We start from the raw sequence: 22,684 nt of genomic DNA on the forward strand, positions 1-22,684 counted from the left end.
CCTGCCAATGGCAGTTGCAGAATCTGTGGTGGTCAAGAACCCCAAAGGCAGAAACATTTTCTTTTTTAAGTTCATAGGACTAAAGCTTAGAGTTCATAGGACTAAACTTAGACTCATGGCTCACCCTTTCTCCCAACTGTGCCAGTTGCTCTGGAAACTCCCATGGCAATGGTCATCTTAGTGCTGCAACCATTCAGTTTCCTGTGTCAAATTAATAACAAGTACCTTGAACATAATATCCAATAAGAAGATAGGATTTCCATAATCTGTTTCAGGGTGGTAGGTGATGGATATACTTCCTATTTTCTTCCCAGAGTAATTTAACAGCATTGAGAACTTGATACTAAAGTTAAAATTCTATATTGAGGCAATCTAGGTTAGGTTTCACAAAACAGGGCACTTAATGTCCTTACTCAATCTTGGTCTGTTTTTTCTAGCAGGGAGTGGAAGCCAGGAGCAATCACAAGCCCTGTACATTTTTTCTTGGTCTTTTCAATCTTGGTTATTAGAAGAGGTAGCTGCTCTGCTGTGGCTTCCAAAGGAAATGCATACGGTGGCTAAAATGCTACTCGTGACAAGTGACAAAAGCACAGTTGCACTTTTATAGTACAGTGTAAGACTCGTTTACATTGACCAGGTTTTGTAGGTGCTAAGAAAATATGTTTCCTAGCACAATTTGAATGGGGGGAGGGGGGGCAATTTGCCATTGTGCAACATGAGTGCATGTCATTGTGATGTGAACTATGCAGTGCTGTGCTTGGATGAGGTAATACACCCATGGCATGGCTGTGAGTCCAGAACATTGTGCTCACAACCTCTTGGCCATGTTACTGGGAAACACAACTCATGAATTCATCTCTCATTGTGCAGGGAAGTCTTCATCCATGACGGATGTACTCATACAAGCAACGAATGCTATGAGTTTCGAATGGGAAAGGAATCTAGAGATTCTTGCAAAAAATATACATAGAGTTGTTGTAGGTTTTTTCAGGCATTCTCAAGAGGTGCTTGCCATAGATGCAGGTGAAACGTCAGGAGAGAATGACTCTAGACCATGGCCATATAGCCCGAAAAAACCTACAACAACCCAGTGATTCCGGCCATGAAAGCCTTCGACAATACAATGTACACAGACTTTTCTGTTCTTTTCTACATGCTGGCTCTGAGCCAGTGTTGAATGGACCACCTTCTTAATGTTAGAGAATTGCTATAACTGAGTACAACAGTTCTACTTTTGTTCACTTAAATAATGACTTCACATCAGATACACTTCCAAAAAAAGATGCTTTTTATTGTCAGTTTCCAAACAACTGTCTTTCTCTCTGTTTCTGGAAAGGGGGGATGCAGTGGTGATATGAGGGCATGGCTTTGACAGCTCAAGCTTTAAACCTGTAAGAGCAAAGCAACTCCAGCAAGGATCCACTTAGCAGGCTTCTCTTTTGTCTTCAGGTTGAAGGTCCACACATAAGTGGGACCTCGCATGCGTGTTTTGTACACGGGACACTCATACATGTTCTTGGTGTCCATGCGATCTACAGGGATGGCTTTGATGAAGATGACAGGCATGGAGGGTGTCAGCTCCTTCAGGCGTGCATCGCTGATGACGCCGGTTTGAACATCCCAGCGAGCACCTGCGGCAAGACAAGGAAGAACTCAAGACCAGTTGCTTCACCTGAGCACATGCTTCGTCGGCTGCCGATCCAAGTAAAGGGAGCCCAGCATGACTACTAGTCATCTGTTATTAGCAGCATGGCTAAAGGCTCAATGCCTTGGCTTGGATGTGCCTTTTGTGCCATCCCAATACTTCTATAAGTATTTATAGTGCTGTGAATAGAATTGTTTTTAAAAAAACCCACTGGATTTTATGCTGCCCTGAGCCTGTAAACAGAGTTATTTTGTTACAAAAAGTTGCATACTCTCTTATTAGCTTTCTCATTTAGATTTGTAGACAAGAATTATGCCCATTTGCACTTATTTTTTCCAAACCAATTTAAAATAACTTTAAAAAGAAAAGTTTTAGCCTAGACACTACATTCCTTGCCTTGAAACTAGAAATTTTAATAAGAGCAGTTAACAGTTAATAACAGTTAACTTGGTCTTAAATGTTCCTCTCAGTCTGGATGGAATAAAATGGGCATGTGCTGCCCCCTGTTGACATGGAATAAAAAAAAAAAACAGCTACCAAACTCTTTATTGTGGTCATATGTCTGATAAAAAATATTACTGTAGATTTGAGACTGGAAGTACTTTGAAAATAGTTTTTCTCACATTTTGATCAAAAGCATTTTTTACAAGCCCTTAGCCAAATAGACTGCTAATTCTGGTAAAAATGCTTGCCTTTAGAAATAGAAAACAGTAATTTTAGGCTTCATGAGGGACATCAGATATACTATATACTTCTAGTGGGTTTTTTGGGGTGGTGGTGGTATTTAAAACAACAGAAACATTGAACTTATAAAAGACTAGAAAGTAAACCCCTCCCCATCCACACTTCATCCCTACTATCAATGAAACAATACAGGAATGAAATATAGACATGGGTGGGAGAGGCTTGGTTTCATTATAAATAGAAGACAACAAAGTAGATTTGGTCTAGATTCCTGCTTCCAAATCCTCTTTGTGACTTAGCATAACAGTCAGAACAGTTTCCCTCTGATGTTGCCAAGGTGGTATTCCCCTATCCCTTTGGCTGCCAAATGCCACCTAGATGCAGCTCTGCCCTCCTCATCCCAAATAACCACAAATTGGCTGTCATCACATAGTGGAGGGGGAAATATTCTCCTTTCTCCCTGACCTCCAGTGTAAATCCACTGGTGGATGTTGTGCTCCATCAGTATCAAATAGGATTTCAACCATTGTACAGAGTATGGAGAGAGCCATGTGTCAATAATAGGTTGGGTAGAAGCTAGCAGAGCAGCATTTTCCCCTTTCTTCCTCCCTGCTTATTGGTGTTTGTGTGAAACTAGTGTTCGTCACTCTTTAGTAAAAAATCAACTGATTTCTTGCAGAGGGCTTCTGAAGTTATAGGATGGGCTGCATGAAACTACCCCATCGACTGCATCCCATTCAGTCATACGATGGCTAGTCATAATAGCAGGAGAGTCTTTACCTTCCATGAAGAGGCCATGTACATAGGATCCCTCCCGAGGTGGAGCTGTCATATCTTCCCGGGTTTTCTTGGTAACTTCCACTGAGAGGCACATCCTGTCAAGAGGCCACTCATTTTTTCTAGCCATGGATTGCATAATGGCAGTGAGGAAAGACTGAGGGTTAAAGAAGCCTGCAAGCCATACAGTTGTGGGGAGGGCAAAATCTGTTGTCCAGGCCTCCAGCTCCTGGAAATGAAAACAGTATTGGGACTCTATAGGTAACCATGCTTAGAAAATCAAATTTTAGGCTGCACCATTTGAGTTATTCTTTTATATTCCTAAGGAGGCCTATAAGGACAGATTGCTTACCTTTAATTGTAATTCTTTGAGTTCTCATCTGTGAACAAACGGATTTACATACGCCTGTACAATGCATGCTCTTACACAAACATTTTGATAGTAGCCTACCCACTCCCCATGTACCACAGCACCATGCTTACCGCCTAAAACAGGCATGGGCAACCTTTGGCCCTCCAGGTGTTTGAACTTCAACTCCCATAACTCCTAAAGGGCTGTTAGGAATTGTGGGAGTTGAAGTCCAAAACACCTGGAGGGCTGAAGTTTGCCCATGCCTGGCCTAAACCTTCCATTCTATAGATGCTGAAGCAGCAGTTAGGACTTTAAAGAAGGGCAAGATATGACGAGAAAAAAGACAGATGGGGTTGTAAGAGTTTACAGATGACTACTCGAAGAACTCTAGTTACAGGTAAGCAACCTGTCTTCCTTAGTGGTCTCTGTGACTCACACATAGGGGACTCTATTAACAAACAGTGTGAAGCAAAAGTGTGGTTAAACAGTATGAGTAAGAAGTTATGAGAAAAATGAGCCCAAATGCCAAGAAATATCTTTATTAAACTGTGTGAATTCTAATACTTGGGTCTAAGGTGAGCAGCTGTGGAGGGCCCATTCACTCCATTTCCCAGGTCCTGTGGGCTGTACCTGCTCTTTCAAAACAGGAAGCAGTAGCATGGTGGTTTCAATTTTGGAAGGCCTAGAGCAGGGTGGAGAACCACCACCCTGCTCCCTTAGCAGTTCTGTAGCTGGGACCATTTTTTTTCCTAGCAAAGGAGGTGGGGTTCCAGACTGCATAATTCCTACCCCTGAGCTAGCTGAAGCAGGCAGTGAGTGTAATGGAATAAATACTTCTGGAGATTTGAACGATAATTTGGTATTAAAGAGATGCCAGAATACACAAGAGAGAGAGAAATATCACAACGTTCCCTGCTTTTAACATCTCCCAGCAAAGTACAAAAGGGATTGTGAATTGATCCTCATAAATAATGCATTAAGCCCCAAGTGTGGGTTGAATCATGAAACCTGTGGTTTGGACTGCATGTGGAATTTCAGGGTGCTGTTAATTTTACCCCATCTGAAGTATTCTGCCTGTATCCTGATCACTGAGCTCACATTTTAGACACCTGCAGAAAAGAGAATCAGCACCATTCCTCCTATTTATAGAGGGAGATCTGGGGGTTTAGGGGGATTTTAAATACATTCCTGTTTCTTTTCTTTATAGCATACTAGGTCTAAAACTCTGAAATGTATTCATTCTGCTGTTGAAATAACTTGTGCATCATTATGGGCACTTGCTTTTATTTGTACATTTTTATTTATTTATTTATTTACGACATTTATATGCCGCCCTTCTCACCCCGAAGGGGACCCAGAGTGGCTTACAAGTCATAAGTACATACAACATACAACATACTACATAATACATAACTAGCATAGTACTATTACATCATTCATAACACTAGTACTACATAATATTACACTATTGCTAGGGGAGGGGCGCTGATGTCACAGGGGACAAGATGCCAATGTGATTTGATTGAAGGAAATCAAATCACATTTTTAGTGATTTGATTGAAGGAAAACAAGGAGCTAAATGGGATGCTGAACTGGGAGAAAGTGTAACAAATTCTGAAAGAGAACAGGGAGCGAAGTAGTCAGGAGCCTGATAGCTTGAACACAGTCCCTCTAATTTCATGGAAGACACTAATATATTTTAAAAATCTGAATAATTGGCAACATCATGTGTCATATCCTATACAGATCCCTAGAATTGTATACAGTACTGTTTCTATGAGTACATAAGTGCTTGAGAACATGCATTTTTCAGATTATGTTAGATTGTAATTTCTAACAAGGTCTGTTGTCAAGGGCTGTTACAATCTAAAAATATACATCTGGAGAGCAGCCCTTTGCCTACCCTTGCTCTAAATGTGGCATGCGTGAATTGGTGTACTTTGGCAACTAATAATTTCAGTGTTGCTAATTTTTATTAAATAGATGTTGGACATAAAATGAGAACACACAGGACATACACACCCCATCAATGCTAAAAACAGGTTGCTCAAGTCCCATGTAAAACGGTGTCCCTGCTATAAAATGGCAAAATGCATTTTGGATTGCAAAAAATATATTTTCAAGGCATGGATGTTGAGAGCCAAACAGAAGTTAATCCAAGAACAGCTAGCTGTGAGAACTTTCACTAAATAGAAAAGTGCAATGCTTGAACAGCTATTTTCAGCTTTCCTGAGAATGTGCCCACCAGGCTTTACATTAAATTCCATACCATGTCTAATGATTCAGAACTTAGTGGCTTGTTTATGAAGAGCCTGTCCAGGAAAAGGTTTAAGCAAGACAATATCTCCCTTACCCTGATCCGGAGCAGTAGGTCAGCATACCACGCTGCCAGACTTAACAACGATGGGTAGGCACGGTTTGTCCAGGAATCGGGCACGTTGTCATAGTAAAGAGCATTTGATAAGTCTTCCATGTCTGTTGTTATTGTCAGCTCTCCCTTTAGGGAAAATAGTTAAACAACGGTTTTCAACCATTTGTGGGTAAATAGTCCAGGCACTCTTTCAGATTTTACACAGTCTTCTTTATAGTAAGGAAAGCATTAACACATTTTTTCTTTCTTTACTTGTTTTGTGTTTTATGAGCACCCTCCAGCTTTATCATTTCAACAGGATCGCCTGTATCAAGTGTTTGTAATTCTCAAGACTTCCAAACTTCCTTTTTGTGGTTTAGTATCCTAAGCCAGTTTAGGATTTCTGGGTGTTGAAGGCCAAATTATCTGGGGACCCACACGTTGAGAACCACTGCCCTATAATGTGATCTTTCTCTTTTCCCTCTGTTTTCCACTTTCCCCAATATTATAATATTTTTCAATGACCCAGCTGCATTGAATCATTGTTTACATTGCAGCAGCCATGTATTCCCCTCTTTTAGGCCCAGAACATTCTGTTTGGGGTGTTTATGTTTTATTTAAGCAAAAGAAACTTTTTGGAAGGTCTAATTATTATTATTGAAAGGGTGGAAAGAGCCTATGGACAGTGAATTTTCTCTCTGATGAAGTCTACTTCCATCCAGCAAATATAAAAGAAAAAAAATACCAAAACTAATGGAATTACACCTCAGTTTTCATGAGCTGTGTGTATGAACTGGTGAATATGCAGTTTTCTGCTTGAAAAATAGTCTACATGTTTAAAGTGCTTTTGGTACAAATTACCAGAGATGGCAGGAAAATTAATAGTTGAACACTTGATGACCTGAGGTTGCCTGAGAACATGCTCTCATTTTTTGGGGTGCCAGTTTATGAGAGAAATGTAAATGAAGCGGATCAAACAGCTATTTTTCTGGGTGGCAACATACCATTTACACCTACCTTCAATCCCAGATTTAGTTCTTTCAAAGAGCGTCTCATTTCAGTGGTAAGAATGTTCATTCGTTCACATTCCTGAAAGGCAACCACTACGTAGGGGGTTTTCTCAGCTGCTTTCGCCATGATTTCCACCATATTGAATGGCTCTGGAAGTCGATCCATAATTTCATCTAGCACAGATTTTACCTGCAGTGGGGAAGGCCATATGAATGATTCACTTTGATTGAGGCCCAGGTAGCTTGTGGTCGGACTGCAAATCTTCACTAGTGTACTTATGCTGGTTGCCTGAAGGGCAGATGCTATTTTTGCTCCACTTCTTTGCTGGGGGCACAGCAGTTGTCTGAGGATCCTGCCCAAATTCCAGTTGTGGTGCAAGTATTGGGGGGGGGGGCATGAAGAAAAAAAGAACATCGCACACCAACATAAGATGCCTTTGTTACCTTTTCCTCTCGGGAAACACCAGTTCCTCCTCCAGCATCTGTCTCTTTGGGCTGCATTTCCAGCACGGTGCGGAAAAGCTTCTCTGAAGTGACAGTGAGGAACCCAATCTCAGCATTAGGATGAAGCCCATACAGGTAAGGACTCTCGGGTGGCAGGTTTTCATCAATATATTCATGATATCCCTATAAAATACATTATGGGGAACATTAACATTTTGAATTGTTGCTCTAAGGCAATTAATCTGGCCTTGTAGGTCAGTCTGCACATCCAGACAACTGTGTGCACATTACAGAAGTAATTCACCTGTAGCTTGACGTTTCCCCAGGGGCCTAAGTCAACTTTCACATGGATTTAGCACACTTTTTCATGGACTTCTGTTTTTGAATTGGTTTTGCTATGTATTATCTTTCTATGTCCTCTGTGCTGAAGTATGTGATTATCTGTTATTATCTTCCATCACACCTTGATACTATTTCTCCCTGTGGTAAATATCTTGTGTGCAAATGTTCATTCTGTCCCTGAATGATTCTCATGCAAGTAGGCCCTCTCTCATGCACCTTTTTGTACCTTGTAATCTGAGTTGGGAGGTATAAGAAATCCTGGTGCCAGAAACATTTCTCCTTCCAGCATTTCCATACGAATGTATTCACCCAGGTAAGTCCGGCACAGTCGACGATCCCAGTCATCAGTAATGTGTCCACCATACATGATTTCACCAAAGAGATACCGCAGGTCATCCCAAGGAACCTAAGGAGAGATGCCTGCTTAGCACATAGGAATAAATCAAGATTGGGGAAGAACAACACTAGAATGAGATCAAAGGAATGCTACTAGTATGGCAGTATTACAAAGGAACCAAGCAATTGCTACAGAATAAGATACTCTTTTCAGAAAGATTGCAGTATAGTCAGTCCTCCATATTCACAGGCATTAGGGGTAGACGACCTCTATGAGTGTGGAAAACAATATCCCTAGCCGCCCCCCCCCCCAACTTTATTATTGATACTGCTGACTATTTAACACACACAAAAAGTATCAAACATATATTTTATAAACTTTATAAACTAAACTTTTTAAAAGTTCTCTTTACATTTTAGTCTATGTACATAATCTGCAATTTTCCGCAGCAGGCTGAAAAACTCCCCAATTCATAGAATCATACAGTTAGAAGAGATCTCGTGGGCCATCCAGTCCTACCCCTGCCAAGAAGCAAGAAAAAAGTATTCAGCCCCTCGACAGATGGCCATCCATCCTCTGCTTAGAAGCCTACAAAGAAGGCGCCTCCACCACATTCTGGGGCAGAGAGTTCCACTGCTGAACAGCTCTCACAGGAAGTTCTTCCTCATGCTCAGGTGGAATCTCCTTTCCTGTTGTTTGAAGCCATTGTTCTGCATCATAGTCTCCAGGCAGCAGAAAACAAGCTTGCTCTCTCCTCCCTATGACTTCCCCTCACATACTTATACATGGCCATCGTGTCTCCTTTCAGTCTTCTCTTCTGCAGGCTAAACATGCCCAGCTCTTTAATCTGTTCCTCATAGGGCCTGTTCTCCAGACCTGCGATCATTTTAGTCACCCTCCTCTGGACCCATTTATTAATGAACTCATAAAATATATGATTTGCCATGTTAAACCTGCAAAATTTGAGTTCCAACGTATATCGGGATTTTTATTCCAGAGCAATTTTGGGCTCAGACAGAGCAAGGGGATATTCAACCATTCTGTCAGACAGATAAATATCAAATAATCAAAACAATGTGGCAGTACTGCTCTCTTCAAGGCTTAATGACAGTACGAAAAAGCTTTCCCTGAATAGCCAAAGATTAAGCGTTGGCAAATAAAATGATTATAGTTCCATTAAATAGCATGATGCAGAAACACAACTAGTGCTTTAGAAGAGTACACATTCAGGACTTTCCAATTAGAAGAGGTCTGAGTTCTAGAGAAACAGTTCTGTGTTGAGAAATGCAGACTGATTACTCTGAAAGCAGAGGCTCTGTTGTCAACGTTTGGAGAAGCATCAAACTCCCCCACCTCCAAACCATAAGACAGTTTGATCAGTATTTCTCTGCTTAGGATCTGTCCTCTCCTCCTTGGAATCATTAAAATATGGTCAAATTAAAATTCTAGTTTCCCATTCCCTCCTAACCACTGAAGAAATACTGGGGTTATTGATAACAGTTGCTTTGCTGTAGAAAACATTAATAGCTAATTCATTACCTTTGCATTGGCTTCCAAGTAGTTGTAGAGTACATTGATGGAGATGGTGAGATCTCCATTGTTAAATGGGTAGGACCTGTTCCACCCTTGGGCTCCAAATTTCCGCCGTTCTGCTACAACTGCGTGGAAGTAGCAGAGGGCAAAAAGAATGCATTTAAATTCAATTTCTTTGGTGCACATTTCCATGGTATCCTAAAAGAAAACAAGGAACGTAATCAAGAAGTCTGCTTCTGCAAGCCAGAGTTTCACTGGGGAAGGAGCCAGAAATGGGGAGGACTTTTTGACTTGTGCTAGGACTGCCACCCCCTACAATATCATTGCATCAGCAAAGGGACTTATACTGTGGTCATTTCAGGTAGTCAGCAGCGCAATGGCGCTTCATGAAACTACTCAAAATATAGCCAAGTTGTTTTTTCACATCAAGCATTCTCACTTGTTACAGAGGATAGATGTAATTCCATTATCCAAACATTGCCCAATTGTATTTCCCCCATAATTCCTCTGTCTTTTCTCAAGTTCTACATTTTTCCAGAAGAATGGAAAAGTACACAGTGCCCAAACATGAATCAAGGAATATGAAAGGCACTGCAGTCTAATTCATCCTGAGAAGTCAGCCATAGCAGAATACCTTATGAACCAACCTGGACACAGCATATGATTTGGGAACACAAATGCTGGACCACTCTAACAACCGCCATGCCAGATTACACAGAGAATCCATTTCCACGAGAATTGCGACAATTTCAACAGAAAGGAGGAAACCATGAAAATGAACAAAATCTGGCTACCAGTATTTAAAAAAACATAAAACCAGGAGGGTAAATAAAGAACAACACTCAAAAAGCAGGGGAAATCTAGACAAGACTCAATCAGGACCAGCTAACACTTCTCAACAAAGGATCCCCAGTCAGCAACCAGTCAAGCTTTGAAGCTGCAAGGCCATTAAATGCTAATCATTTTTTTTTTAAAATAATTTTTATTAAAGTTTCCACAAGTCCACACAAGGAAAGAGGGGGAACAATAACAAGAAGACAGAACAGTGGGAAAGGAAAAAGAAAAACTAATACAAACAAAATAACCAATACATAACCAACACTCAGTACAAACAATAAAATTACTTAAACTATTCTAAAATGACTTCCACTCCAGCCTCAGGATCTTCTCCATATATTTCTTCTCCTTAATATCTATTTTCATCCCAATGTTTTTTCCACTTTTTTCTCATAGTCATATATGGGGGACCAATCCGTCCTCCTTAAAATTTTTCCATTGTTCCTTCTCAACAAAAAGGTCAGTTCGTCCATATCTCTTATTTCTTTAATTTTCTTCCACCATTCTTCAATATTCGGTACCTCTTCATTCTTCCAGTATTTGGCAAAAACCATCCTAGCCGCTGTTACGCAATAAGTAAATAATTTATCTTCATTCTCTTCCAGTTTAAGATCAGAGTCTGTAAATCCAAGAAGATAATATTCGGGTTTCTTTTTAAATCTTTTCTTTAGTATTTTTTGCATCTCCTCATGAATAATGGACCAGAACTTACATGTCTCCTTGCAAGTCCACCACATGTGGTAAAAAGTACCTACTTGCTCACTGCATTTCCAACATTTACCTGATACATTTTGATACATATGACTAAGTTTGCTCGGTGTTAAATACCACCTATAGAACATTTTATACCAATTTTCCTTTAAATCCATGGCATATGTATATTTTAGTTTTTTATTCCACATCATTTCCCATTCAGCAAAGTGGATGGGCCTTCTTATATTTTCAGCCCATTTAATCATACAGGCTTTCACCTGTTCAGTTTCTGTCAGCCATTGAAGCAGCTTGTTGTATAGTATTGTAACCGTTTTTTTTTGTGTTTTTAAAATTTTATCCCATGTATTCTCCTTCCAATCAAAACCGATTTTTTGGTCTTGTTTAAAATATTCTTTGATTTGTCGGTAATTTAACCAAGTTATATTACCATATAAAGTCTTTAACTGTTCAAATGATTTAATCTCCGTTTTGCCTTTCACTAATATATCCTTGTATCTTGGCCAAATCCTCCATCCCAATAGTCTTCTTTGGTGTGCCTCCATTGCTGAAATCCATAGTGGCGTTGTTTTGTAAAAGAGTTCTTTATATCTCATCCATGTCCGTAGTAGGGAGGCTCGCACAAAATGATTACCAAAATTTTTCTCCTTCTTCTCTCTATTGTACCAAACGTAGGCGTGCCATCCCACTCTTAAATCATAGCCTTCTAGATTTAGGCACTTTTCTTTATCTAAAGTCATCCATTCCCTTATCCAAGATAGTGCACAGGCCTCATGGTAAGTCTTCAGATCGGGGAATCCCAGCCCCCCTCTCGTTTTCTTATCTATTAGATTTGTATATTTAATTCTCGGTCTTTTTCCTTTCCATACAAATTTCAGTAGGTCCTTCTTCCACTTTTTAAAGAGAGTTTGGTTTCTTATCACCGGTATATTTTGAAACAGAAATATAAGTTTTGGTAACACGTTCATTTTTATCAGAGCGATTCTGCCCAGGAGAGATAGTTTCAGCCGGTCCCAATTCTGTATATCTTTTTGAACCATTTTCCATACTGATTCATAATTATTCTTCAAAAGTTGTCCATTTCTAGCAGTTATCCAGACTCCTAGATATATGATTTTCTTCACACCTTCTATTCCCACCTGCTGTTGAATCTTTATTTGTTTCTCCTTGTTAACATTCTTGAAAAGAAGTTTGGTTTTCTTCCTGTTGATTTTAAATCCTGCCACCTTTCCAAAATCTTCAATTTTATTTATCCAACTTTGTAAATTTTTCTCTGGGTTTTCAATTGTACCTATTAAGTCATCCGCGAACGCTCGTATTTTATATTCAAATTTGCCAATTTTTGCTCCTTTAATCTTTTCATCGTCTCTAATTTTCTTCATCAGGATCTCTACTGCCATAACAAAAATCAATGGAGAGAGTGGACAACCTTGTCGCGTGCCTTTTGTAATTTCAAATTCTTGCGTAACCTGACCATTCACTTTAACTTTAGCCTTTTGAAATTCATAAATGGCATTGATTGCATTATTAAATTTCTCACCCATGTCCAACTCTTGAATCAGAATCTTGAAGAAATCCCAGTTCAAATTATCAAATGCTTTCTCAGCGTCTATTGCTAAAAGGGCAAATTCTTTCTGGTGATTGGTCTCATAATATTCCAGAAGATCTAACACGTTGCGTATGTTTTCTTTCATGTATCTATTTGGGAGAAAACCTGTTTGTTCTTCTCCAATCCATTTACTTAAAAAAGATTTTAACCTTGTGGCCATAATATTTGCAAACATTTTATAATCCGTGTTTAGCAAGGAGATCGGTCTGTAATTTTTAATGTCGGTTTCCAATGAACCTTCTTTATGTATCACAGTAATTTCTGCCTCCCTCCAGGAGTCTGGTATCTTCCGATGTTTCAATGCTTCATTCGCTATAACCTTGAAGGTAGGTATCAGTTGCTGTTTGAATATTTTATAAAATCCTGCCGTAAATCCATCCGGTCCCGGGGCCTTATCAGCATTCATTTTGTTTATAGCTTTCTCTATTTCCTCTTCTGTTATCTCCTTATTCAATTCTTCTCTATCTTCATCTGTAATTTTGTCTAGCTTCATTTGTCCAATATATTCCATAATATCCTCTTTCTTTATATTCTCCTTTGTATATAAATTTGTATAGAAGGCCCTAAATTCTTCCAAGATTTCTTTATCTGTCTTCAAGTCCTTTTCTTTAGTGCTTATTTTAGCAATATGGTTAATTTGCCTCTTTTTTCTCACCTGGTTTGCTAACCATTTACCCGGCTTATTTGCATTTTCAAAAGCCTGTTGTTTTAAAAATTTCATCTGTCTTGATTGTAGTTCCAACTCCACATAATTTTTTTCCTGTTTCAATGACACCAGTTGTTTCTCTACTCGTTTAGATGGATTTTTCTTTAATTCCAGTTCTTTAGCTGCTATTTCAGCCGACAGCTCTTTTATTCTTTTGTTCCTTTCTCTATTTCTTCTTGCTCCTTGTTGGATGAAGTGTCCTCTCAAAACTGCCTTAAAGGCATCCCAAACCAGTCGTGGCTCCGATACATCCAATTTATTTATTTGTAAGTAATCCTGGATTATTCTCTTAAAGTAGTCTTTGTCCTCTTCCGTCTTTATCAAATTCTCATTCAGTCTCCATTTTCTGTGATAATTTTTTTGATTAATGTCCATTTCCAAAGGACAGTGATCCGACAAGTCTCGTGGTAGAATATTGATCTCTTTCAGTTTCGTAGAGAGGTTCCTAGTTATCCAGACCATATCAATCCTAGACCAGGATTGATGTCTATTCGAAAAAAAAGTATAGTCTCTTTTGTCTTTATTTTTATTTCTCCATGCATCTTCCAAGTCGAAGTCTTTTTGTATATCCATAAATATCTGGGGGAGTTTCCCTCCCTTGGACTTCTTTTTCTTCCAACTTTTATCCATTTGAGAGTCGACGACTCCATTAAAATCTCCTGCCAAGATCAGTTCATCAAACTCTGTTTCTTTTAACTTGGTATTTAAATATTCCACAAATTTCCTCTTTGGTCCATTGGGGGCATATATATTACAAACCAATATTTTGGAGTCTCCAATTATCATTTTCACTGCTACACATCTTCCTTCTATATCTTTGAATGCCAGTTCTGAGTCTATTGATTCTTTCACGTAAGTTACAACTCCTCTTTTCTTTTTTTCATAGGCCGAATAATATTCCTTTCCTAGTTTTTTATTTGGGAGGTGTGCCACGTGTTTATCACAGATGTGTGTTTCCTGTAACATTATTACATCAAAATTTTGTTTCTTCAAACTTCTCCATACTCTCTTTCGCTTCTGGGGGGAATTCATACCATTGATGTTGTTTGAAAAACACTTTATTTGTCTCTCCATCATTTTACTCATTCTTATCTAGTCCCAATCCTGTGTCGCCAAAAGCCAATTCCATTGGTGCAGTTACCGGTTGTTCCGAACTCTGACCTCCTTTTTCTTCCTTTTTCCGTGGTGTCATTCTCTGTGGTTTCGGTTCTTTTCCCAGAAAGCCATACTCCTTTGGTGATTTATATCTTGCCTTTTTTGCCTTTATTCCTTTCCTTGGTGTAGATAATCTTCTTTCCTCTCCTTCTTCTATCTCTACATCTTCTCCTTCTTCTTCTTCTCCTGGTTCCTCTTCGTCTTCCTCTTCTCCATGTTCTTCATCTCCTTCCTTCTGCTTCATAAGCTTTTCATAAAAAGTCTTGGCCTTCTGTTCAGTTGTCAACCAATATCTTTCTTCATTGTATGTCACCATTATCCCTTCTTTTCTTTCCCACCTGAATCTTATCATTCTTTTCTTCAATTCTTCTGTTAAGAAAAAATATTTTCTTCTTCTTGCTAGTGTCGCCTGCGGAAATTCCTTCAGCACCGCAACTTTCTTTCCTTTGTAGAAGATTGGTTTTTTGTTATTGTTGTAGAGCACATCGTCTCGAACCTTCTTTCTTGTGAACTTTACTATCACATCTCTGTCTGTCTTATTTCTCCTAGAATAAAATGATGTTATCCTATAAACCTGATCAACCTCTTGTTCCAGTTCGTCTCCCTCACACTCCAGACAGTCTGCCAAAATTTTGATTATCAATAGTCTTATATCTTCTTTATCATCTTCCATTATATTTCTGAGTCTCAATTGGAAATCCATTTGCATCTGTAACAATCTTTCTTGTTCCAGTTCCATTTTTTCTCTTTGTCTATCCAATCCTTTTATTTTCTTTGTCATCTCTGTTTGCGTTCCCTCCATTTTTTCTTTGGAAACCTTCAATTCTTTCACTTCTCCATCCAACTGTGATATTTCTTTTCTTATCTGTCCAAATTCCTCTTTTATTTCTGTCTTCATTACTTTAAATTCTTCTGTCATTTTTGTAATCATTTCTTCTTGTTTCTTGTAGTACTCTTCATGTTTGGTCTTCACTTCCTCCTTCAGTTCTACTTTCAACGCGTCTTGTTTTTCTGATATTTTTTTAATCTCTTTCAATAAGTTATCCATTTTTGGGTTTATATCCAATGATCCTCTTCGTGGTTCTGCTTTAGGAGTTGTAATTTCCAATTTGATTCTTATTTTCAAAAGTTTTACCTTTTACTCTCCCAAAAATCTCTCCTCTAGTAAAATCAAATTATCTTACTTAAATTCTAAAACAGAGGACCATTAATCTAATGATTAATTAATTAATTAATTGATTAGTTCTATATTCAATAAAAGAAGGTCAAAATTAATTTCTAATTTCTTATAGATTTTCAGTTATTTACAGCACATAAAATCAATTCACTTTCTCACAATATATTCTCCCACTAAAAATCAAAATAAAGAATTTTATCAACTATATCAGGCAGTCTCTTATTAACCCAAATATTATTGTTAATTCATTTAATTTATTTAAATTTAAATTGAGATTTCCCCCCTTCTTTTTTATATATATCTATATTTAATAATATGGCCTTATTTTATATAAAATCAATTCCTTTTACTGATATAGTATCTTCACTGCAATTTATCCATTCATCAGTTTTTCAATTTATCAGGAAAGATATGTAGTTTCTAACAAAAATTGTTATTTTCTTCTTCTCTTCCTCCACTTGAGTCTACCAAAAGCCCAATTAGACTTTTACTTATCCACTTCTCTTTTCCTCCAATGGATGTTTGACATCTACTTCTCCTCCTCGTTGTGATGCCTTTCGTCTACTTCTCTTCCTTGTCCGCTGTCGTCTACTTCTCTTCCTGGTCCGTCGTCGTCTTCTTCTCTTCCTGGTCCGTCGCCGTCTTCTTCTCTTCCTTGTCCGTTGTCGTCTTCTTCTCGTCCTCGTCTCTCCCCTCTATTATTGCTATTTCTAACTCTTGTCTTGCTCCACTGTTCCTCCAGGTCTCAATGTTTCCAAACACCTAAATTTCTTCTCTGCCGATCTGTAGCGCTTTTTCTCTATGATCCAAGATGGCGCCGTCTCTTCTTCCGCTTCGTCACTTCCTCTCTCATTCCCTACCGACCCCTCTTGGTTCCCTCTCTTTTATTAGTCCTCCACTGCCTCCAGCCTTCCAGTTATGTCACTTCCTTCAAACAGCCAGATTGTTTATGAAGAAGGCTGGGGTAGACTCAACAATAATGGCGCCAAGGTCGGAATTGTTTATGTTATTTCTTCCGTCTCCAAATCTTAAGAATATCTTAAACCAAATCACAGGGGGGGAGCTCTTCGTCCTCCTTACTTCTTTGTATTGAGATATACTTTACATTAAATCGTTAATTCCCATAAATCAGTTTTCTAACCAAATTCTGCCAAATTCCTCTTATCCAGTTTGTCCTTTTTAGTCCAGTTGTTCAGCTGGATACAATTTATACAATTTATATTTCCTTAGTTCCTTAGTTCTCTTTATTCTCTATTTCTTCGCTCTTTACTCTTTGTTCTTTATTCTTATTATTTATTTTTTGTTGGTTCCCCAACCTTCCTTATCTTGCACCTCTTCGCTCCGTTTCTCCCTCTTTCAATTACTATCAATTGGGAGCACTCTCCCGTTACCTGGGGGTGAAGTCTTTCTTATTTCTTTCCCCTCACTGGGAATTTCTTCAATCTTCTTTTCTTCTATTGGAGTGGGCTGGCGGCGGTAAGACAAGCCTTGCGGCTTGATCCCTGCGGGGTGGTTCGCTTCCCCTTCCCGCTCGGACCCTCTCGACCTCTCCTCCTTGAGGGGGGAGAGATCTTTGGGGTCTCGGGCTTCCTTGGGGTTCGCGGCACCTTTGCACTCAATCCGGCAAAGGGGGGAGCCTTTTTAGCTCTACCTCACCACCTCAACGCCGGTCCTCGTCGGGAGCTCCCTCTCGATGAGGCTACCCCGTCGCCATGTCCACCGGAAGTCGAAGTCGAATGCTAATCATGATGGCCAATTGCAACATTCACACTTGCCTCAAGCAAACAAGAGTTCTTTCTCCTGAGCTGGAGATTCCACAGATAGATAAACCTCACTTGCCTGGTTTCTAACAGACCTCACAACCTATGAGGATGCCTGCCATAGTTGTGGGCAAAAGTCAGTAGAGAATGCTTCTGCAACGTGGCCATACAGCCCAGAAAACTCACAGGAACCCAATAGAAAAATAGCATATGGTGGAGCCAGGCCACTCTGGGGATGGCAAAGATTCCAGATAGCCAGCTAATCAAGGATCACTGAAGGGGAATGAATGAGGATGACTCCTCTGGTGGTGCACCATCTGTTGCTGAGAAAATGAATGGTGCTAGGAGTGTGGAACTTGAATTTGGGTGCCTGCTGGGCCAATGCCTGCACTGCAGCACAGGCGATCCCTTGGTGGACGAGAGGGAAAGGTCTTCAAAAAATAGTTGGGCCATGCATTGCCCTCACCACTTTATTTTATTTTATTTTTTGGCAGAGCATAAGTGGAGCTAGAGGAACTGCCCCTATAATCTTTCCTCTTCTCTCAGTGCCAGGGAGGGGGACCCAAACAGAGAGATCGAGGTATAGGCATATATTGGCATGTTTGTCTTTGGGATATCCTGTGTGTATACATAGAGTTTTGTTGCTTTCTTCTATAATTCTGCCATTTTTCATCACTTCTTGGCAGGTTTTGCTCCAATCAGTGGAATGTGCAGCAAATACCACAGTTGTACCATCAATGAAGACACTGGGCTTATTCTGGCATTTACTGTTGCTCATGAATCTAGACAGAAGGGTCACTGAAGAGTAACCACAACGGCTGCTCTTTAAAGCAGTGCAGGTATTCTAAGAGCATCCTTGGGGAAGACCATTCTGCTTCTTCCTGCTGGGCTGCCAGCCCCTGAACACCATGGAGGAGCAGCACAGTTTCTACAGATAGAGGGGCCTTCCAGGACAGGGCTTTGATGTGGGCAGTGAGGGATTCGAAAAAAGGCGTCTCACAGTTTAGTTCACTTTCATCATCATCTTTTGGATTCTTATTTTATGATTCTGATTATTTTTCTGATCTTTTTAGCATTAAAAGATCATTTTGTTTTTCTAGGAATAATCTATTAAAAACAAAGGACTGGCATAGTGTGGCAATAGGAGTGGCAACTGGCATAGGACTGGCAACACCATAATGCTAGAATGTACATTTCAAAAACAAGTTTTGCAAAAGCATTTTGTCACTAGCTTTAGCCATATTGGTAAAATGGAGGTGACCTGGTTTTGTATGAAGTATTTTTTTAAAATGATAATTATGGGATTTTAGGAGCATAGCCACAAAATGCAGGCACTAAGCATCCCAGCAGCATGGTGTTCTAGGCATACACTTGTCTTCCATTAAATATAAATAAACAGCTGATCATTTTATTGCTAATTGTAAAGGGTTTTTTTTAAGCGCTTCATAAAATGTCTCTGACTGCAATAGTTGTACAGAACGCCCAAGAGGTATTGTAGTATACCTTTCCACTAGTAGTTCTACCGTACTTACACCAGGTTTGTTCTTATACAGGATCTCAGTGTTGTGTCATAACATATACTTCAATAAAGAGATGGCAAAATGTGAATCTGCCATCTCTGTTATGTTAGGGATGAAAGTATGTGATCAACAGTTTTTCTAGTCAAAGTGAAACCAGTATTCCCAGGAAGATGGGATAAACCAACCCCAGTGCTTGCATGATAGAGATGACAGAGTCACAAGACCAGTCATAGCAGAGTCGGCTTACCTGCGTAAAAAGATCCAGGGCTTTGTGTAAGTTGGCATACATGCCTGTTGGGGGCTCATTGGTGATTTTAATGGCATTTTCCAGGAGCCCCTGGGGGATAATATGTGCCTCTGGGCTGGGTGCTGGCTCAGCACTTATAAATACTCGGTAATCATCATGGCTGCCAATGCTGTATCGTTCAACCTTCTTATCCAGGGTGCTCAGCCACTTGGCTACCAGGTGTATGTTCTATGGGGTGCACAAATTTACATGTTATTTCCTACCACTGAGGTTGAACACCTGTTTCCCCCCATGTACCAAGAGCCCTCTTAAATGGTAGCTTTAGGGTTCTATACTGTAAATCAGAAGCTGTTTTAAGTCTGCCTTCTGTGCCCATCTCCCATTTGTTGTTCTTTTATTTTGCCTGTTGCTATTTTTATGAATTTTAATGTTTTATACTTTAACTATGTTGATCGGGCTTGTCCCCATGTAAGGCACCCCGAGTCCCTTCGAGGAAATGAAGGTGGGGTACAAAAATATTATTATTATTATTATTATTATTATTATTATTATTATTATTATTGGTTTCAAGATGTGTGGATGGAAGGGTTCTCCTCATGCTTGATTTCGAGAAATTTTCCCTCCCTCTTATAGAAAGTTGCAAGTGTCTCTGGATGTTTCTGGATAGAAACTGCAACATGACCAGAGGCTTTTAAGTTGTGCCAGTGTTGCATCTTGTTTTGTGTGTGTGTGATGAGCAACTTGAGAAACTGAAAGTCACTTCTGGTGAGAGAGAATTGGCCGTCTGCAAGGACATTGCTCAGGGGATGCCGGGATGTTTTGATGTTTTACCATCCTTGTGGGAGGCTTCTCTCATGTCCCCGTATGAGGAGCTAGAGCTGATAGAGGGAGCTTAGCCACGCTCTTCCCAGATTCGAATCTCCGACCTGTCAGTCGTCAGCCCTGCTGGCACAAGGATTTAACCCACTGCACCACCGATTAATTCCCTGAACACTCACCAGCTTTTTTGCTAGATTACTGGCTGTGCATCTTCAGTGACTAATACTGAACATTATTATTTTGCTAAGAAATTACTTTTGAAAGGAAGGCAAGCATTGGTCTATGCACTAGGTCTTTCAAAGCCATATGAAATCTCATTGCCATTTTAATACCTGAAGGATGACCCAATGCCCCTCTTCTGCAGCCACATCTAGAGCATTTTCTGCTACAACCTCTTGTCCTTGTCCTAGGGACACATTGTGGATTTTTCCATTGTCTATGGTGAAGCCAAGCTTTTGACCTAGGAGAATTAATATTTCAATGTGATATTCCTTCATTGCCTCATTTGAAAAAACTTTCTATGTGCACTGCTATGGGAGAGGGGATATTGACTTACCTAGGGATTCAACATCCTTTAAAGGATCAACACCAGGAGACAGAATAAAGAATATTGGTGTAGATATACTGCTTTCCTCATACGATTTGGAGAATTCAACACTTCGTCCTTCAACAAATTTACTTCCCATCTTCTCCTCCACAAAATTCCTGAGAAAATCATATTTTGGGGCACAGTTAAGGAGGTGGGGAGGATGGATAGATAGGGTTCATCTTCCATTTGTGCAGGAAAAGGGGATTTGTGAATGAAACGAACACATTTAATTTAAACGTAAGAACTCTGCAGCCCAATCTTATGTTATCTGGGAGGAAATCCCACTGAAATAAGTGGATTTACCTAATAGGTACGCATAACTAAAGCAAAGACACCAATGCCTGAGAACGCACAGATTTACTAAGATTCTCTTGTTAACACAGTACAACAAAACAATCGTCATTCCCCAAGGCTTGAGAATAATTGACTTTGTGCTATTCATCTGCAGGAAAAACTATTAAGGAAGTGGGTTGCTTTGAGTTTTCCGAGTTGTATGACTGTATTTCACAAGCGTTCTCTCCTGATGTTTTGCCCACATCTCTGGCAGGCATCCTCAGAGGTATGAGGTCTATTGGAAACAAGGCAAGTGGGGTTTCTATATCTGTGGAATGTCTGGAGTGGGGAGAAAGAACTCTTGTCTGCTTGAGGCAAGTGTGAATGCTGCAATCGGCCACCTTGATTACCATTTAATGGTCTTACAGCTTCAAAGCCTGGCTGCTTCCTGCCTTGGGGAATCCTTTGTTAGGAGGTGTTAGGTGGCCCTGATTGTTTCATGTCTGAAATTCCCCAGCTTTCTGAGTGTTTTTCTTTATTTACTGTGCTGTTAGCCAGATTTTGTTCATTTTCATGGTTTCCTCCTTTCTGTTGAAATTGTCCACATTCATTTCTGCTACAACCTCTTGTCCTTGTCCCAGGGACCAGTATTAAATAATTCTAAAATTACTTTTCATTTTGTTTTATGTTTCAGGAGGGTGAATTAATTTAAAATATAATGACCAGCCAAAATATGATAATTACCACTTTTTATGTCAAAGTAACCCTTTCCTATATAGTATAATGCTGTGAAGAAGACAACACGTACTTGACTGCATAGGTCATGCGATCTGGCCTCATGCATCTCATCATGCACAACTTTTGGAGGGCTGTCTTGTTTTTCCACTCTTTAGGAAATACTTCTTTCTCTGGAGTCTCAGACTCCACAAACTTTTTCCAGCGTTTAGCAGAGCCTTCAATATCATTGTCCAAGTTTTTGAACTCATCCATGTCAGAAAGCACCTGGGAATAAAATAACAAAAGATATGGTGCTGAATATTCCTTTCCTGTCTGTTTCCAATACATGAGAGTATGTCTTCATGAAGGATACTCAAGAGTATGGCTTCATGTAAAATAGCGGAGTCCTCTTCCAATCCACATACTTTCAAATGGAGCCTGCTTCCCAAGTAAACTGTTAGCAATTTTCTCATCTCCTGGTGTATTGTCCACACCCTTCTATCATCAGCTCAGATGATGACATGGGTTCAATCCCATTTTACGGGTGATGGCCACGTGGGATACTGAAGAGGCAATACTTCATGCTAAGAGCATCTCATTCTTACACATATATTAAAAAATGTTAAAGTAAAAATCCTTTAGAGAAAGAGGAGAGAGAAGGTCTGAAGAGTATTGCACAAGACCTTGTAGTGGACACTGACTGGAGAAGAACGTGGGCTTAGTCTTGCCCCTGAAGAGACCACACTTGGCCTGCAGCAGGGCTGGCATGTTCCTTCCCAACTCCAGTATACCTCCTATAAGGTTGATTCTCTCCTAATCTAGCTCATATTTTATTTTATTTTGGGCTTTTGGGTACTATTTTAAATTATTTTCCAAAGGAAAGAGAAGAAACCCCCCCACATTCAACACCATAAGATACAAAGAAGAAATTACACACACAAACCAAGCAAACATAACATAATCCAATTAAATGATAAATACACTAGTTCCTTCCCTCCCTTTGAGGTAGAGGTTCTTCCTAAATCTTCTTACGTTCTATTCGGTAAAAAGAGAAACTTAAAAATCCTGTTTTTTTTGACAATACTATCCT

The 22,684-nt window shown here is 39.6% G+C and overlaps 2 protein-coding genes across 4 annotated transcripts in view; one reads left to right on the forward strand and one right to left on the reverse strand.

The window, feature by feature from the left end:
* Positions 1 to 1,677, forward strand: part of PGS1 (phosphatidylglycerophosphate synthase 1) — a 39,840-nt gene extending 38,163 nt beyond the window's left edge. For 2 of the 3 annotated variants that reach the window (XM_060764368.2, XM_067463843.1), the window contains exon 10: positions 1,539 to 1,627. The gene's annotated coding sequence lies outside the window, so the exon portion shown is untranslated. Of the gene's footprint in view, positions 1 to 1,449 lie in introns of all 3 variants that reach the window. The other variant, XM_060764369.2, reaches the window with a different exon arrangement.
* Positions 1,317 to 22,684, reverse strand: part of DNAH17 (dynein axonemal heavy chain 17) — a 111,822-nt gene continuing 90,454 nt past the window's right edge. Inside the window, exons 70-80 of the mRNA XM_060759821.2 lie at positions 21,686 to 21,879; positions 20,572 to 20,720; positions 20,348 to 20,475; positions 19,197 to 19,424; positions 9,481 to 9,672; positions 7,831 to 8,010; positions 7,263 to 7,445; positions 6,826 to 7,008; positions 5,812 to 5,955; positions 3,110 to 3,335; positions 1,317 to 1,631 (exon numbers count right to left, since the gene is read on the reverse strand). Coding sequence (XP_060615804.2) covers positions 1,384 to 1,631; positions 3,110 to 3,335; positions 5,812 to 5,955; positions 6,826 to 7,008; positions 7,263 to 7,445; positions 7,831 to 8,010; positions 9,481 to 9,672; positions 19,197 to 19,424; positions 20,348 to 20,475; positions 20,572 to 20,720; positions 21,686 to 21,879 — 2,055 coding nt within the window. The 3' untranslated portion in view covers positions 1,317 to 1,383. The remainder of the gene's footprint in view (positions 1,632 to 3,109; positions 3,336 to 5,811; positions 5,956 to 6,825; positions 7,009 to 7,262; positions 7,446 to 7,830; positions 8,011 to 9,480; positions 9,673 to 19,196; positions 19,425 to 20,347; positions 20,476 to 20,571; positions 20,721 to 21,685; positions 21,880 to 22,684) is intronic.

Source organism: Anolis sagrei, chromosome 2 (genome assembly GCF_037176765.1).
Source record: "Anolis sagrei isolate rAnoSag1 chromosome 2, rAnoSag1.mat, whole genome shotgun sequence".
Lineage (NCBI taxonomy): Eukaryota > Metazoa > Chordata > Lepidosauria > Squamata > Dactyloidae > Anolis > Anolis sagrei.